The sequence below is a fragment of the Aquarana catesbeiana genome, linkage group LG01 (assembly GCF_042186555.1).
Source record: "Aquarana catesbeiana isolate 2022-GZ linkage group LG01, ASM4218655v1, whole genome shotgun sequence".
Classification (NCBI taxonomy): Eukaryota; Metazoa; Chordata; class Amphibia; order Anura; family Ranidae; genus Aquarana; species Aquarana catesbeiana.
The window spans coordinates 285,175,646-285,194,040 of NC_133324.1; the positions used below are offsets into that span (position 1 = coordinate 285,175,646).

The 18,395-nt window shown below is 43.2% G+C and overlaps 1 protein-coding gene across 4 annotated transcripts in view; it reads left to right on the forward strand.

The window, feature by feature from the left end:
• CABIN1 (calcineurin binding protein 1) overlaps positions 1 to 18,395 on the forward strand; it is a 372,633-nt gene that overhangs the window by 109,663 nt on the left and 244,575 nt on the right. For 2 of the 4 annotated variants that reach the window (XM_073629206.1, XM_073629207.1), the window contains exons 24-27: positions 2,438 to 2,698; positions 5,449 to 5,600; positions 5,804 to 5,982; positions 13,174 to 13,350. In XM_073629206.1, the coding sequence (XP_073485307.1) occupies positions 2,438 to 2,698; positions 5,449 to 5,600; positions 5,804 to 5,982; positions 13,174 to 13,350 (769 nt within the window). The remainder of the gene's footprint in view (positions 1 to 2,437; positions 2,699 to 5,448; positions 5,601 to 5,803; positions 5,983 to 13,173; positions 13,351 to 18,395) is intronic. The other 2 variants (XM_073629208.1, XM_073629209.1) reach the window with 1 other exon arrangement.

Here is an 18,395-nt window from a genome sequence, read left to right on the forward strand (position 1 = left end):
AAAAGTATTTGAAATGCGTCGAGTTGGCATGTGGAGTCTCTTGTAAAATCTTCTCATCTAATGTGAACCAAAGATTGACGTTGTTGAAATAAATTTCTTGATTTTGTGCTAGTGTTTGTGATTTTTCTATATATCTACATAAAAAATCCACGGCTACCCAATCTTGTTTGTATGCTTTTGGATATTCTGTAGGTTCAAGACTGTGACTGTTGATATCCTCAATGGATGAGAAAGGAAAAAGAATTTTCTCTGGTCTGAAAGTGGTATATGGGGGCAGTCGCTAACTGGTTAACATTACCTGTGCTTGTCCCCTATCGCCGCTGCTGTTTGCACTGGCGATAGAACCTCTGGTGGCGCTGATAAGATTCAGTAGGGAGGTTATGGGACTGACGTTTGGGGGTCTGGAGGTAAAGGTATCTCTGTACACTGATGACATGTTGATTTACTTGTCGGATCCTCAGTCATCTCTCCCAGCCCTGCTGGAAATGTTTCCGAGGTTTGGTCACTTCTCTGGGTTCCAGGTCAACTGGGACAAATCCCTTCTATTTATGATAGACCAAGCAACATCGATAGTGCTACCTCCCTCTTGTCCCCTACAAATAGTCAGCTTGTTCCGATATTTGGGGTTATGATACAACAACATATCTCCTCCTATATAAAATTTAACCTAGATCCTCTTATCAGAAGACTGAGATCCACATTAAAGAGGTGGACCAATCTCCCTCTAACATTACTAGGTAGGATAAACATTTTTAAAATTATCTTTTTACCACGATTTTTGTATATCCTGAGTAATTCACCGGTATGTCACTAAGGTCAAATTTAAGGAAATAGATTCAATCCTTACCACTTTCATTTGGAAGGGGGGAGCAGTTAGGATTGCTAAAAACACCCTACAGTTGCCAGTAATGGAGGGCGGACTGGCTTTACCCTGCCTTCAAACCTATTATATCGCCTCGCAGTTGGCCCATGCGCACTGGTGGTTTTATCCTGAAGCCAACAATGCGGCCACTGCCCTGGAGGCAGCTATACTTACCTCCTATCAGTCCCTTCAAAACCTGATTCATTGTATGTTCTTTAGAGGGAGAGAGGGTATAACTATACTAGCAATGACCTTACGGATTTTTAGGCTCACTAAAATGCTGTCATCCAATGAATGCAACATATACTCACCAAATACCTCACTATGGGGGAATCCAAATTTACAGGAATTCTCCCGCAGAACTGATTGAGGATTCTGGTGTAAACGGGGGGTGAAAACAATCATGCATCTATTCTCGGATAATATGTTCTGTTCTTTTGAGGAATTTCGTCGGGAATATAATCTACCCCGTACGGCCTACTTCCTATATTTGCAGATACGTCACACTGCAGCAACGCAGTTTGACCTTCGTAACATAGTTGTTCAACTCTCACCGCTAGAACGATTACTGACTGGCTCTTCTCACACCAAACTAGTTTCATCATATTATAGATCCCTCTTGCATTCTACAACTCATAGGCTCAGCAGTACGGCCAATGAGTGGAGTGCTGACATCCCTGAATTGACGGAGGACATCTGGCAGGAAGTTCTTCCCCTCCAGGTTCCCTCTGTCATTTCTTCCCGGGACAAGGTGATACAGACAAAATTACTATACAGATCCTACTTTACACCATGTTTACTGTATTAATTAATTAGATTACCCTCTGCATTATGCTCTTGATGCGGCACGGCTGATTGCACATTCTTTCATCTGATGTAGGAGTGCACTCCAATTAGGAAGTTCTGGTCGGAGGTCACGACCTTCATCAGCTACTTAATTCAGATACCCAATATCTGTAATCCTATACCGTGTTTACTGGGTTATATTGATGATGAAGGTATATCTAAAAATGTACAAACCTTTCTGCGCATAGTATTGTTCTATGCTAAGAAATTGATGTCCATCCATTGGAAGTCCCAATCCTCGCCCACTATAGCCTTTTGGCTCACTACCATTAATCATGCTATACTGTTATATAAGTTGACGTATGAAGCCAGAGGATGCCCAAAAAGAATTCCTAAAGATTTGGGGTTCTTGGGTCAGCTCCGAAAGTACCATACCACCTGCTCCTTGAAAGACTAAATGAAGCCCCTGATCATTGATTGGTTCCAATTAAGCAAAATAGACATTTGACCTTTAGGTTGTTACGTATTGACTAAATGTATACCAGTTTACCAGATTTTGTAATGGTTTGAGCGATGTTCGCTCCATGTACAGTTTTGTTTACTTTACTTTGTTTTCTATGGAAAATAAATAATAATTTACTTTAAAAAAAAAAAAACATTACCTGTGCTTTGCAGTAAAGACAGTTCACAGAAATAGTCTTTCTGTAATTACATGCAATAAGTTGTGCTGCTTCTGGTTGCCAATAGAATGATGGCTTAATTAATTAATAATTCTATATTCATTTGTAGTTAAAGGAACGTCGAGACAGCATGCTTGAGACAGCCAAGCAATGTTTTATGTCTGCTTCTCGTTGTGAAGGAGATGGAGATGAGGAAGAGTGGTTAATTCATTATATGTTGGGCAAAATTTGTGAGAAACAGAAATCCGCTCCAGAGCTGTATCTGCAACACTACAAACAGGCAGCTCATTACCTGCATGAGGAAGCAGCTCGTTATCCGAAGAAGATTCACTATCACAATCCTCCAGAGCTGGCCATGGAGGCTTTAGAGGTAACATGTTCATCTTTTATATGTTTCCAAAATATTGGTCTTACTGCAGACCACAGGGCTATTCCTTAAGACCACCTTTACAAGATCTAGCTGCAGATCCATTCAGACTGAAACTGTAACCCAGGTAATTTCTGGTTTGTGCAGAACAGTCAGATATACAGGACTTACAGGTGATCCAGGATGAAGCACAAGGCCCTGTTCTATGAAAGTGTCAGTCTTGTCACCTTGACTCTTAGTGCACATGGTTGTTGCATGCTGTTCAAGTCAGTTCCTCTGGTGAGCTAAACTATGAAAGCCCTGGATCTGGATATTCAGTGGATCTACACATAGCATTTATAAGGCAGGCCATACACTATGCAATTTTCTTTCCTTCAACCACGGGTTGAAGGAAAGAAAATTGCTTGATTTCCCCATCAACACAGTCAATGTTGATGAGGTAATCCCTCCCGCAGCGCTATTCTGTTCTGCTGGAGGGGAGCGCAGAATACAATGATCACTGCTAATGGCTATAGCTGGCAGTGATCAGTTTAAAAAAAAAAACAACAGGCTGGTTATATTGATGTCAATCCATAGATCGACTTCGGTGCAATCTACCCACTTACAGATCGAAATTTGGCCAGTTCGTGCTGAAGCGGACGAATTTTAATCTGTCTGTGGCCGACTTAAGACGTGGCACAAAACCCAGTAATCACCTGTATTAGGAGTGTATTTTTTTCATACGTGTGGAGAATAGTGTTTCTCACTGGATGGCAGGAGATTCCATAAAATATCATGCTTTTAGTCTAGCATTATAAAACTTGTTACCTTTACAAAAGTACATGTCCAGGGTTGTCAAACTCAATTTCATGGTGGGCCGCATCAGCAATATGGTTGCCCGCAAAGGGCCAGTTGTATCTGTAAGACTAGATATCCAGAGTTCCTCACCCCCCCCCCCCCCCCCCCCCCCCCCCCCCCCTTACCTTGTGCTGCTGCTAAGAAGAAGCTGGGGTGGAGCTGGGAAGCAGAAAGTGCAGAGTCTGGAGGAGAACCAGAGGAGGGCTGGAGTCAGCTGCCGGAATCTGCTGAATCCTGACACCAGGGGAGGCGGAGATGAGGGGGTGCTGCAACTGCACTGCAGTTTACCAAAAATGTAAATATTGCAGAATATACAGCCTCATGCTACATAACCAAGCTCAATTTCATGCTGAATAAACTAAATTATTAATGTATCTTAAATAGAAAACTATCTTTATATAGATTTTTACTCCAAAAGCATCTTATTAAAATAAATCTGATAAAAATCAAAAAAAATCCGATTTAAATAAAAAAAAAAAAAAAAAAATATAATTTTTTTAGATTTTCTAAAAAAATCATTGATTTTTATCCACCCTGGTGTCCATTCAGAAAAGAGATATTTACCGACCCTTCCCCTACTCTCCACACCCCTGTACACCCGCCGGAGCCAGAAGGTGGGCAGTGTTGTGATGTGATTTACATATGAATCCAGGCAGGTTTTCAAATACCACCCCAATTTACATATTAATGCCTGTGCAATTATCATGTAAATAGTGGCTGATTTACGTATGAATGCCGTTCCTATTTATTTGGCAATTACAGAACAATGCCCTGTGTGTCTCTTCCTTTAGCAGCTGAAAGCTAGTGGAAGATGGGAAGAAACCGTCTTTCAGCTGCTGTAGAGAGCTGCACAAGGCATCCTTCCGGTAACTAAAACCCCCGCCACACCACACTGGTACCCCTCCCTGTATGGGCCCTCCTGTGTGCCCAGGCCCCCTACAGGAGGACTTATGGTACCCCCCTATCGACGACCCTGGGTGGGATCATCTGGTAACTCAGATACTCTGATCTGGGAACTGTCTGCATTTTAGGTTTTACAACAGAAGCACCACCTGCCAAAAAGAGGTTGTTGAACATGATTATGGGGCAATACAAGATATAAGATAATAATACAGTTTACAGAGATGGTTTAGAAAACCTGTTGCTATCGTAAAGGAAACGTAATAAGTGGCGCTTTCTAATCCTACGTTCACATCTCTGCGGGTGCAGGAGCGCAGTGATTCCCACACCCACAGTGAAAACGCACTGCTTTACCGAAACACATTCTGAATGGCACCCCCATGCATGTAAAATCTCGTGCGGGAACTGCAGGGTAATCGCATGGTCAAAAAGACCATGCGATTTCCCTGCGCCCTGCTTTTTCTTGAAAATTTTCATGCACCTTTTTTTTGCAGAAATGCAGGCACGGCAGCCCATTTGTTTGAATGGGCTGCCATGCCAGCCCAAACACGGCACGCACAAATCTCGGATATGTGAACCTAGGTTAAAAGCTGAACGCCTACCTGTTTGGCATGAATGAAGAAAATCTTTGGTTGCTTCAAGTGCTACAAGGTGCGGCTTTTCTCCCTCCAAAAGCACACTTCGCTGCAGGACAGTAATCAATAGGAGCCACCTCATTCAGCAGGAGACATGCTATATAACACATTCGGAAATATCAGATATCGTCGCTGCCTGTAGCTCTTGAAGAAACCAAAGATTTCCATTGCTGTCCGCCAAACCGCCTGTTTTTTTATACAGTGACACTCGTTGAGTTTCTTTAGGATAGCAACAGGGTGGGCCCCTTTAAAATCAGGCCTTAGTTTATGTATAAAGGAAGGTATAGTGAGCTATTTTCATTTTAGTGCCAGATATCCCCTGATATAGCTGTAGGTGCACAGAAAATACATACCTGTACAGATTTATACTATTTTTAATAGGTGTACTTCCGTCTTCATGCCTCCGTCTTGAAACTGCTGGAGAAACCTGTCCATGAGCTGGATCATAAAATGTTATTCGCTGTCATGAAAGAAGCTTCAGAGGGGCCATTCGCCAAAGGAGAGGAGAAAAATGCACCTAAATCCAATGAGAAGTATGTAGTTATCTAGATAAGTATGCATGTAACAGCTTTTTACATTACATATTTGCAGATACTGTGTAAAGGTGTGGTCTATGTATGAGTATGCTATTGTCTGTGTGGTTATGATTTTATTTTGATTAGGGTTATTGTTATCATTTCTCGTGTACTGTACATCAAGTGGTGTTTACGTATTTTAATTTATTCCTGTAAAACAGGGAGAAGCATAGTACGTTGGATGAGGACTCCCACTCTTCGGCTGGGACGATGCCGGGTCCTGGAAATTCCATGCCCTCCTCCTCTGGTCCAGGTCTGACATCTCCACCTTACACAGCCACTCCGACTGACCACGATTACATCAAATGTAAACCCCACCGTCATCAGGCCACGCCGGACGGTACAGTCCCCCTTCTCAATACCACCAGCGCCAGGCAAAGCTCTGAATGCTGGGGAGGTGTGCTCAGGGGAACATCTTCTGGCCATCACCCACAGCTCTGGCTGGCATACTGGGTGACAGGGATTTCTTGCTGTTAAATAACCTGCTTCTCATTCCCCTCTGCTGAAAGCATTGCTTATGCCATGCTCATAGTCTGTCGTAAAGGCTTCTGCTGTCGCAAATGCCAAACTCAAACGGGATTAATAGAATTTTACCTGGCTGACACAAATGCTAAAAAAATCTACATCTAAAATTGCATTTGTGATTGATTAACTAGAAAGATCACATATATTATTTACTATGACACTCATAAGGCTAGATTAGAGTAAGGTAGGTGGGGTAAATTATATGGCAGATAGACCATAAGGAAGAATGTCTGTTCCATCAGGGATATTTCAAAAGCATATTGAAAGGTTGTTTATTATTAGTTTAGCCATATACATAGAGCTGTATCCAATAGTTTCATACATTTTATATTCTGTGTCTTCTAAGGTCGACTCTGTCCCGTTTGGAGGAGGCACCTACATTCCTGAATTCCCCTTTTTCTTTCTCGCTGGTGGGGGGAGATGCATGCTGATGGATTGGATTGTCCTCTTGCTTGGCCCAGTACATTCAGTGCTCTTCAACTGAACTATATTAACATTACCTTTGTCATACCCCTGTCTGTGAAATTTCACTCAAATGCATTCCATTCATTCATCCATTCATTCATTTATATGACTATAATATAAAGTGATACACATTCCAAATACCCAAAACTTCTAGTGATTTTTTTTTTTTTTTAACAAAATCTATATAATGGATTCGAGTTTTATTTTTTTCCTGTCCACTGGACACCCAAATGATGTTGCTGAAGTGCTGGAAAGCACAATTTGAAATGTCACTGAGCTGGGCAATACAATTCTGTATTTGTGGATTCCATGCACCTGCAGACGTGTTTCCTGTTATTTGACGCTGCCTGAGTGTATTGCAATGTGTCTGTTACTCAGGGATCCACTGTTGCTTCTCACCTGTTGTTCCTTGCCTCCCTGCTTCACCTACGGCTAAGCTTTGTCTTGCTTTTTAGTGTGACTAAAAAACACAGTTAACAGTAATTCTTTGAGGTTCTGAATGAATTTTCTATGTATACTGGTAGCCTTTGGCATGTTTGCTTGTCAAATTATGTACAAGTATTTGTTTTTCTGTCTGAATACATAGAACTATTATTATAGGGAACTTATTTTGCAAACTGTTTACATGGTGGATTGCCTTCTCTGTTGGTTGCAGATCATTCTTATACTTTTCTCATCTTGTTCACATAAGCAGATTAACGTGATTTATTATAATGGCGTTGATTTACTAAGGCCGGGTTCACACTGGTACGACAAATGCTCCGACATTGGGAGCTCATGTCACATGACGTGTAAAAATCAATGTTTCCCTATGGGAGCCATCTTAACTGGTCGGACTTTGAAAATGCTCCCTGCCCTACTTTGGTTTGATTTGATCCTACTTCAGCCCATTGAATATCACTAAAGTCGGATCGCTGTCTTGACTGATCCAACTTTGGCATGCGACTTGTGCTCTGATGATCTTGAAGGGTAACTCTACGACAATTTTTTTTCTAAAAACGGCATGAGTTCCCCCTCCAAGAGCATACCAGGCCCTTCGGTCTGGTATGGATTTTAAGTGGAACCCCCATGCTGAAAAAACGGCATGGGGGTCCCCCCCAAAATTCATACCTTATCCGAGCACACAGCCCGGCAGGTCAGGAAAGGGGGTGAGGTCAAGTGAGCACCCCCTCCCCCTCCTGAACTGTACCAGGCCACATGCCCTCAACATGGCTCTCAACATGGGGGGGGGGGGGGGGGGCGGTGCTTTGGGGCAGGTTTTCAAAGTAATTTATTAAGGCAGCTCCATCGTCTCTTACCATCTGTTCTCTCCTCTTCGGTTTTTCTGTGTCCTCCGCTGATGTCTTCTGCCTCTGTCGGTTGTTCTCCCCTCTCCGGTTCTTCTCCGTACTCTCTTTGGTTCTTCTCCCTCAGTCCGCTGTCTTCTGCCAAGTCTCCTCCGCTGTCTTCCTGCTCTTTTGCTCGGTCTCCTCCGCTGTCTTCTCCCTCTGTTCTTCTTCCGATGTTGACTTGACACTCTCTCCCGCTCTAATGCCGGGTGCGCAGTGTGCCACTACTTATATTGGCATGGGGCGGGGTCAACGAAGGCACACCTCTTATGAAGTCACCGCCCATCATGCCCTGGGCGGTAACGTCATAAGGGGTGGGGCCTCCAGATGACGTCACACAGTGACCCCCGCCCCATACCAATATAAGTAGTGGCACACCGCGAACATGGCATTAGAGCGGGAGAGAGCGTTGTGTCAACATCGGAAGAAGAACAGAGGGAGAAGACAGCGGTGAAGATCGGGCAAAAGAGCGAGACGACAGCGGACAGAGGGAGAAGAACCGGAGAGAGAGCGGAGAAGAACCCGAGAGAGAAGAAGAATCGACAGAGGCAGAAGACGTCAGCGGAGGACACAGAAGAGCCAGAGAGGGGAGAACAGATCGGAAGAGATATAACGGAGCTGCCTTAATAAATTATGCTGTCCTAGGGTGACAACAACCCCATACTCATTCACATAGGGTGGGGGCCAGGATCTAGGGGCCCCCTTGTTAAATGGGGCTTCCAGATTTCGATAAGTTCCCCGCCCACAGACCCCCATAACCAACGGCTAGGGTTGTCGGAAAGAGGCCCTTGTCCTCATCAACATGGGGACAAGGTGCTTTGGGGTGGGCCCCTGCCCCAAAGCACCCACCCCCCCATGTTGAGGGCATGCGGCCTGGTATGGTTTGGGAGGGGGGGGCACTCGCTCGTCCCCATCCCTTTCCTTACCTGCCGGACTGTGTGCTCGGATAAGGGTCTGGTATGGATTTTGGGGGAACCCTTAAAATCCACACCAGACCGAAGGGTCTGGTACACTCTTAGAGCGGGAACCCATGCCGTTTTTTTTCTTTTAATTTGGCGTGGAGTTCCCCCTAAAGATTCATACCAGACACAGTGCCTGGTATTGTCGGGGATCAAAGTCGGATCCCTGTTCATTGAAGTCGGACGAATGTCGGACTTCAAGTTGCAGGGCAAAGTTGAATCCATAGTGCTACGACTGTCGTGTCGTACCAGTGTGAACCCAGCCTAAAACTGCAGAGTGCAAAATTTGGTGCAGCTGTGCTTGGTAACCAATCAGCTTCAAACATCAGCTTGTTCAGTTAAGCGTTTCCAAAAAAAAAAACTGGAAGCTGATTGGTTTCTGTGTAGAGCTGCAACAGATTTTGCACGCTCCGGTTTTAGTAAATCAACCTCAATGTTTATAAGTGTACATAGCCATTTTTTCATTGTTGATCAAAAGGCCAACTAGGTTAGTTGATTGGTGGGTTTACCGTAAAGTTGCATGTTAAGCAAAATTTTATCAGGACTGCATTCTGCCAATGAAAGGATATTTCAAATTTAACATATATAAAATAATTTTTAACATTCAAAGTAATAGAAATGGCTAAAATTGGGTTTTGCATGTGTACAATTGTGATCCTGTTTACACTCTGTAGAAATTAATGATCGAATCTTCCATACACTGACAAATCTTTGTGTGTGTCAATGGAGGTGAAAATGCAGTGAAAACCCTAGTTTGCCTGTCAGCATACCTCGTAGGGAATCTTAGACCCTTTTACACTGAGGCGCTTTTCAGGCATTTTAGCGCTAAAAATAGTGCCTGAAAAGCGCCTCTCATGCCTCCCCAGTGTGAAAGCAGAGTGCTTTCACACTGGGGCGATGCGCTTGTGGGACAGGAAAAAAGTCCTGCAAGCAGCATCTTTCAGGCGGTGTAAGAGCGCTGTATACAGCGCTCCTACACCGCCCCTGCCCATTGAAATGAATGGGCATTGCTTCTGAAGTGCCTGAAAAGCGATTCGGAAGTGCCGCAACACAGGCGCTTCTAACCCTTTGTTCAGCCACTAGCGGGGGTTAAAAGCGCCCTGCTAGTGGCCGAAAAGCGGCGCTAAGACAACGGTAAAGCGCCGCTAAACGTAGCAGCGCTTTACCGCAAACTGACCACCGCCCCAGTGTGAAAGTACACTTAGAGAGAATCTGTCACTTTGTCCATCAATACCAAAATGACAGGTTCTTAAAACCAACACTACCTTTCCCTTGCTCACCTGCCATTCTGTTCATGCGTTGCAGACTTTGGAAACACACTGTGTTGGGTATGAGGGTGCATGTGATCTTTTCCCCTTTCTAGGATGAAGTCCTTGGGTCTGAGCAGCCAGTCACAAGGCCCACTCCCTGTCACATAGGTGAGGGGTGCAGGCCATTAACCCTCCGTTAGCTCTGACATTGGCCGACAGAGAGCTTTCAAGTTCAAAGTTCAAGGTTTTCTAGTCCCATGGCTCCAACAGATGGAGAGCACGAAGGTGAAATTATAAGTGGGTGGCAGTTGAGCTTTCAAGAGAATCTGTCACCTTATGAATTTTTTTGCAGTATCAAATTTCAATAAATCTTAATAGCGTATCATAACTGAGTGAACCTGTGCAAAAAAAAATACGGTCCTCCCCATTTCTCTCATCATTTCAGCATCCTGTATGCACCTGTGTGCGTTGTTACAACGCACTGTGTAATTTATTCAAGATGGCTAATCTGGCATACAGTGTTTAGATTGTAGATTGGTATAAATTACCATAATAAAGTGTAAAATAAGAAACCCCTGTACTAGACTTAATTAAAGCTCTGCAGTGGTACAGCTGTGTGCTTTTTTTCACTGTACATTTATTGTATTTCCATTTTTAAATGAATATTAATTGTCTTCTAAATGTGAATTACATACACTCTTGAAAGATACTTCCTAGTTTGCTAGATTGCATTCATTGTATACTACAGTATCAGTTGTAATATTAAATGGAAACTTATTGAGAACCTGAATACAGTGCACTGTTATGGGCTGCTATCTATTCTTTCTTTGGTTATATATATGCTATTCTTGTTTGTTAAAATAGTAATAAACCCAAAAGCAAACATGTATTGTATTGCAGCTAACCAATTCTCCAATGTGGTGGCATTAGTTTTCTTTTTTTAGGTTTTCCTTCTATTTTTATCTGGTGATCTGGCCAGTAAGTCTGTTGTTTTACAAAAAGAACAAGCTCTCTTGCAGTTAGAGGGTTGAGACAAACCATTTACCACTGACAGAGGTGCTTACAAAGATTAGCTTTTATTTTTTTATGTAAAACCTTTAACCCAAAAGTAAAAAAAAAAAAAAGTTGCTGTAACTGCTCACAAAATATTAGCTGGAGTTTGGTTTTAATTTGTTAGTGTATTTAAATCTTCTAGTTTATCTAACACACCACCTCCCTCAGACTGACAATGCTGCTGTGCTCATTCATCCAGGGTGGGGACACTCTAATACAGGAGGTGTGTTACTGGCCAGATCCCCAGGTGAATACAGAGGGGGAAAAGCCTAAAAAAAGAAAACAAATGCAGCCACCACATCTAATGACTGGTAAGCTGCAATATTACATTTTTTGTTTTATACCGTTTTTGTAAGAACTAGCCCAGTAGATTAATGCCTACTGGTCCACAGACAATTATACATTAAGAGCCTCTTCATACTGAGCTTTTCTGAATTTTTTTGCTGCATTTTAGTACATGCAGATAGGTGTTTTCAACCATTTTCTCTTTCTAAGGAACAGTGTTACTCAGAAGTACGTAAGGTGGTAATTATTATATGTACTTCTAGCAAAAGTGCTAACACTGTCAAATTTTAGCATTTGGTTTTTTTTTTTTAATTGCAGCATTTGATAGACCATTATAACACATGCATATTAGCAATCCATTAACATGGATGCTAAACAATATGTATGTTTGTTTAACTTCAGATTATACCTTTTACATAAGTCAGTTAAACAGTACCAATATTCTTGCATTTCACCATGAGTAGATTGATTTGTTTTATATCAGTTAACATTTTAATAAGCCTTTCATTAGACAAATAATTACAGAAAAAAAAAGAAAACATTTATTTTGATACAGGTCTGCTGCATTATTTACTAGACCAATGCTTCTTTAAAATGGACCTGAAAGTGTATGTACATCCTAGCATTGAACTTATTTGCTATCTTTTATTAGGTTAAATATGTAATTGAAAGTGTTTTATTTTATCTGTTCAGTAAGTGCTAAACATACTTGTTTATCCTGCCAGAAAATCAATGAGCTAATAAATTAGTTCCTATGCTGATCGATGTTCTTTGAAACCGTGTTATCAGCTCTGCTCAGCTCGCTTCTGTGAACTACAGAACACCTACCCTCTGTGGAGATGAGTGGAGGGATAGGTGCTCTGTAGTCTTAACACACATCCTGTCTTAAAATGGCACGCTGCTCCTCCAAAGATACAGTGAGTAAGTGTTGTCACCCTAGGACAGCAAGTGTGGTACAGGATCACCAGGTGAAAATAAAGGGGAAAAACGTAAAATTAAAAGAAACAAATGCAGCAACCACCCCTAAATACTACAGCTGCAATGTACTATATTTTTTATGGGTTTAGATACACTTTAATAACCACTGTTTCATCATGTGCATGCTTAGAAGGTAGTATCAATGGTGCACCTCTATAACAAACTGCTGTTTCTATGCCGTATAAGAGGATCTGCAACAGGCAGGGGTTCTTGTTCTGTTCTAGACTTTTATTACCCAGTGTGTGGCCCAAAGTTGTAAGGAGCAATTACATAGTAATGTAGCATTATTAGAAGTGTTTATTAGGTTTCTGTGCATGATGTTTCCCTGTTTTTATGTGGTGTTTTATAGAATGCGATTGACATTAGGTAAAACAAGTAGAGACATAGAGATGTTTTGTGTGTTGTAATGGGAGTAGAGTGCTACGTAACTATCACTCTATTAATCTATCAATTTGTATCCCGTGTCTATTCAGGTCTACTGTTTTTTTTCTGGATCTAATAATTCTCTGTTCTACTGTAAGTCAAAGTGATTCATTTTTGTGCTGCTGGAGGGTGGCAGGTGATGGTAAAGGCTGTTTCGTTGTTCTTCCTGTCCTTTGCTCATGCAGTTCTGTGTTAAAACTTCTTACTGGTGGAGGGTATTTGGTAGCTGGAGATTTTTACTCATCACTTCTTTCTCACTTTTTAGATCGCAGCCAGGACAGCATTGCAGTTGTGCTGTCGGACTCTAGCTCGACACAAGACACATTCACAGAACCAGCAAGCTCTCAGGACAGCACCAAGAGATTGTTCCTGGAAAAAAGATCCAACTACTCTCATTCTACAATACATTATAAAGATGTCCAGACACATACAGATGAAAGAGGCAAGCTATCTCTAAAAAACAAAACTGTTTACTTGTGTAACTTCGGTCTTTACCATAAAAAAGGTGGAGTATAATAGACAAGATGGTAAAGTTAGCAACACAGCAAGGAGGGTACCTTGAAGCTAACAGAAGCTAGTGCTCTTAAAAGACTTAAAAAACGTACTGTGAACAAATTACCAGGACTAGTTGGCTTACACCTGAGAGTCCTCAAAGAACTTAGCCAGGTCATTGCTAGACCTATATTCCTAGTCTTTTAAAGAGAAGTATGGGCTATGATAAAAAAAAACAAAAAACTTATATTCCCCTACGTGGATGCAAAATTGATCCGATGCTACATCTGTCCCCCACTGACTCTGCTCAAAGAACTGAGCCATCAAACATCCCGGTCGCTCAGTTCTCCCCCTCCACTCTGAGTAGAGAGCTGTGACTATCAGTCAGTAGCTCTCTGCTTTGCCCTTCCAGCACTGGAGTTCTGGGCTGTGGAGGGGGCGGGGTGGGAGGCTCTCAACGCATCACTGAAAGGCTGAGCCAGGTGTCGGTCCAGGCTTCTGGGCGGATATCAAGCATATGGTCGGGATCTTTTCAGAGTCTGGACCAGCTCTGTAATATCAGAGTTGGCTGCAAACGGGTCACAGGAGTGCAGAACGGACTGCACTTCTGTGACCCTTAGGTGAAACAGACAAAATAACTTTGGTTATACTTCTCCTTTAAGGACAGCTTACTGATCGGCATGGTACAAGTAGACTGGTGGAAAGCTAACGTGGTACCAATATTCAAAAAAGGGCCGAGATACATACCTGGTAACTACAGGTCAGTCAGTCTAACATCAATAGTTTGTAAACTATTGGAGGGGATCATAAAGGACTATATACAAGAATTTGCTGATGAAAATAGTATTAGTTAGTTATTAGTATTAACCAGCATGAATTTATAAAAGATTATTCTTGCCAGACCAAACTATTAACTTATTTTTCTATGGGGAAATGAGCTGTAATATAGAGGAAGGCCTGTGGATGTAGTGTTCTAATAGGGAAATGGCGCTGTTCAAAGACAATATATATGAAGAGGTGAATTCTAAAAATAAAAAAGTGTGTACCAGAGTCCAACAACAAACTTGGTGAAAATTCCTGTAAACGTGCTAAACCCTTTTACAGTGTATATGTCATATGGGATGTGAGTGTGCAAATCACCAAAACATTTAAAAAGTGAAAATAAACATAAAAAACATAAAAAACTGGTATGAGTGACACTAAAACATATCCACATTTAAAAATCCCACTGACGTGCCAAGTGACACCAAAAATTGGCAACTATAATTCCTCTGATGTTGACTGGAAAAATCAGAACATATAAATACAATAAATATATATATATATATATATATATATATATATATATATATATATATATATATATATATATATATATAGATGTGCAGCAATCAAAAAATGTATAAATTTGATAAATTAGTTTGTGATTATGTGCAACCAAAAAACGTGTAATAATTTTATGTGCACCAATAAAAATTGTCCAATAAGTGTGAAAAAAAGTCCCTGTGTACAGATGGTATGTGTATCCAAGTGATCCCCAGCAGGTTTTCAGTACTGATGTTATCCGTTTTTTGTTAGGCCCCCACTTGTGCCCTCACTCACCGAACGCCCAACCCCTGCAGGGGTAATGGGCATATGTGTGTAGATCCAGAAAGTGGAATCCTGAACAGCCGATATCCCTCTCTCAGGGTCCGTGATCTCCTTCCCACTTAATTCGCTATAATCTTCAGGAGCAGCAGCAGTTGAGCCAAGGCAGCCCTCCCAGAGGCAGACAGGAGAGACAGAATCTGTTTATTTGCAGTCTTCTTTCTCAGCTGTCAGTCATAGGCTGGATCTCCCTCCCCATCACCTTTTTAGCTCTAGAGGGATATGCTTTGTTCATATTTCTTGTTAGAGGTTTACAAACACTTTATATTTTCATGATTGTGTGCAGTTACTGTAATCGCCTCCTCAGGAGATTTACAGCCTATATGGGGGGTCTTCTGAATCGGGAGAGGCTGAACCCGACAGGATGGATGGATGGATGGAGAAGAGAAAAAAAAATTTAAATAAATAAGCATAAACTTTAAAAGGCATCCGGAGCGAGGACGAAAAAAGAACTTTTTTCGTCCTCGTTCCGGATGCCTTTTAACCACTTAAGGACCGCCTCACGCCGTTGTACGTCGGCAAGGCGGCACGGGCAGGCAAAATTACGTACATATACGTGATTTGCCTCCCGCGGGTGGGGGGTCGGACCCCCCCCCCCCCGGTGCCCCAGGCATTCCTGTTTTGTCCCCCGGCGATCGGAGGTGAGGGGGAGGCCATCCGTTCGTGGCCCCCCCCTCGCGATCGCCGCCGGCCAATGAGAATCTTCCTTTGCTGCTGTATGCTAAACAGCAGCAAAGGAAGTGATGTCATCTCGGCTCGGTATTTTCCGTTCCGGCGCCGAGGAGAGAAGACATCTATGTGAGTGTAAAACACAAACACACACAGTAGAACATGCCAGGCACACAAAACACCCCGATCGTCCCCCGATCCCCCCCCAATCACCCCCCCCCCCCCCCCCCCGTCACAAACTGACACCAAGCAGTTTTTTTTTTTCTGATTACTGCATTGGTGTCAGTTTGTGACAGTTACAGTGTTGGGACAGTTAGTGTTAGCCCCCTGTAGGTCTAGGATACCCCCCTAACCCCCCCTAATAAAGTTTTAACCCCTTGATCACCCCCCGTCACCAGTGTCACTAAGCGATCATTTTTCTGATCGCTGTATTAGTGTCACTGGTGACGCTAGTTAGGGACGTAAATATTTAGGTTCGCCGTCAGTGTTTTATAGCGTCAGGGACCCCCATATACTACCTAATAAATGTTTTAACCCCTTGATTGCCCCCTAGTTAACCCTTTCACCACTGATCACCGTATAACCGTTACGGGTGACGCTGGTTAGTTCGTTTATTTTTTATAGTGTCAGGGCACCCGCTGTTTATTACCGAATAAAGGTTTAGCCCCCTGATCGCCCGGCGGTGATATGCGTCGCCCCAGGCAGCGTCAGATTAGTGCCAGTACCGCTAACACCCACGTACGCAGCATACGCCTCCCTTAGTGGTATAGTATCTGATCGGATCAATATCTGATCAGATCTATACTGGCGTCCCCAGCAGTTTAGGGTTCCCAAAAACGCAGTGTTAGCGGGATCAGCCCAGATACCTGCTAGCACCTGCGTTTTGCCCCTCCGCCTGGCCCAGCCCACCCAAGTGCAGTATCGATCGATCACTGTCACTTACAAAACACTAAACGCATAACTGCAGCGTTCGCAGAGTCAGGCCTGATCCCTGCGATCGCTAACAGTTTTTTTGGTAGCATTTTGGTGAACTGGCAAGCAAGCACCAGCCCCAAGCAGCGTCAGGTTAGCGCCAGTACCGCTAACACCCACGCACGCACCGTACACCTCCCTTAGTGGTATAGTATCTGAACGGATCAATATCTGATCCGATCAGATCTATACTAGCGTCCCCAGCAGTTTAGGGTTCCCAAAAACGCAGTGTTAGCGGGATCAGCCCAGATACCTGCTAGCACCTGCGTTTTGCCCCTCCGCCCGGCCCAGCCCACCCAAGTGCAGTATCGATCGATCACTGACACTTACAAAACACTAAATGCATAACTGCAGCGTTCGCAGAGTCAGGCCTGATCCCTGCGATCGCTAACAGTTTTTTTGGTAGCATTTTGGTGAACTGGCAAGTACCAGCCCCAAGCAGCGTCAGGTTAGCGCCAGTACCGCTAACACCCACGCACGCAGCGTACACCTCCCTTAGTGGTATAGTATCTGAACGGATCAATATCTGATACGATCAGATCTATACTAGCGTCCCCAGCACTTTAGGGTTCCCAAAAACGCAGTGTTAGTGGGATCAGCCCAGATACCTGCTAGCACCTGCGTTTTGCCCCTCCGCCCGGCCCAGCCCAGCCCAGCCCACCCAAGTGCAGTATCGATCGATCGATCACGGTCACTTACAAAACAATAAACGCATAACTGCAGCGTTCGCAGAGTAAGGCCTGATCCCTGCGATCGCTAACAGTTTTTTTTGTAGCGTTTTGGTGAACTGGCAAGCACCAGTGGCCTAGTACACCCCGGTCGTAGTCAAACCAGCACTGCAGTAACACTTGGTGACGTGGCGAGTCCCATAAGTGCAGTTCAAGCTGGTGAGGTGGCAAGCACAAGTAGTGTCCCACTGCCACCAAGAAGACAAACACAGGCCCGTCGTGCCCATAATACCCTTCCTGCTGCATTCGCCAATCCTAATTGGGAACCCACCACTTCTGCAGCGCCCGTACTTCCCCCATTCACATCCCCAACCAAGTGCAGTCGGCTGCATGAGAGGCATTTTCTTTATGTCCTCCCGAGTACCCCTACCCAACGAACCCCCCAAAAAAGATGTCGTGTCTGCAGCAAGCGCGGATATAGGCGTGACACCCGCTATTATTGTCCCTCCTGTCCTGACAATCCTGGTTTTTGCATTGGTGAATGTTTTGAACGCTACCATGCACTAGTTGAGTATTAGTGTAGGGTACAGCATTGCACAGACTAGGCACACTTTCACAGGGTCTCCCAAGATGCCATCGCATTTTTAGAGACCCGAACCTGGAACCGGTTGCAGTTATAAAAGTTAGTTACAAAAAAAGTGTAAAAAAAAAAATATATATATATATATAAAATAAAAAAAAATAGTTGTCGTTTTATTGTTCTCTCTCTCTCTATTCTCTCTCTCTATTGTTCTTCTCTTTTTTACTGTATTCTATTCTGCAATGTTTTATTGTTATTATGTTTTATCATGTTTGCTTTTCAGGTATGCAATTTTTTATACTTTACCGTTTACTGTGCTTTATTGTTAACCATTTTTTTGTCTTCAGGTACGCCATTCACGACTTTGAGTGGTTATACCAGAATGATGCCTGCAGGTTTAGGTATCATCTTGGTATCATTCTTTTCAGCCAGCGGTCGGCTTTCATGTAAAAGCAATCC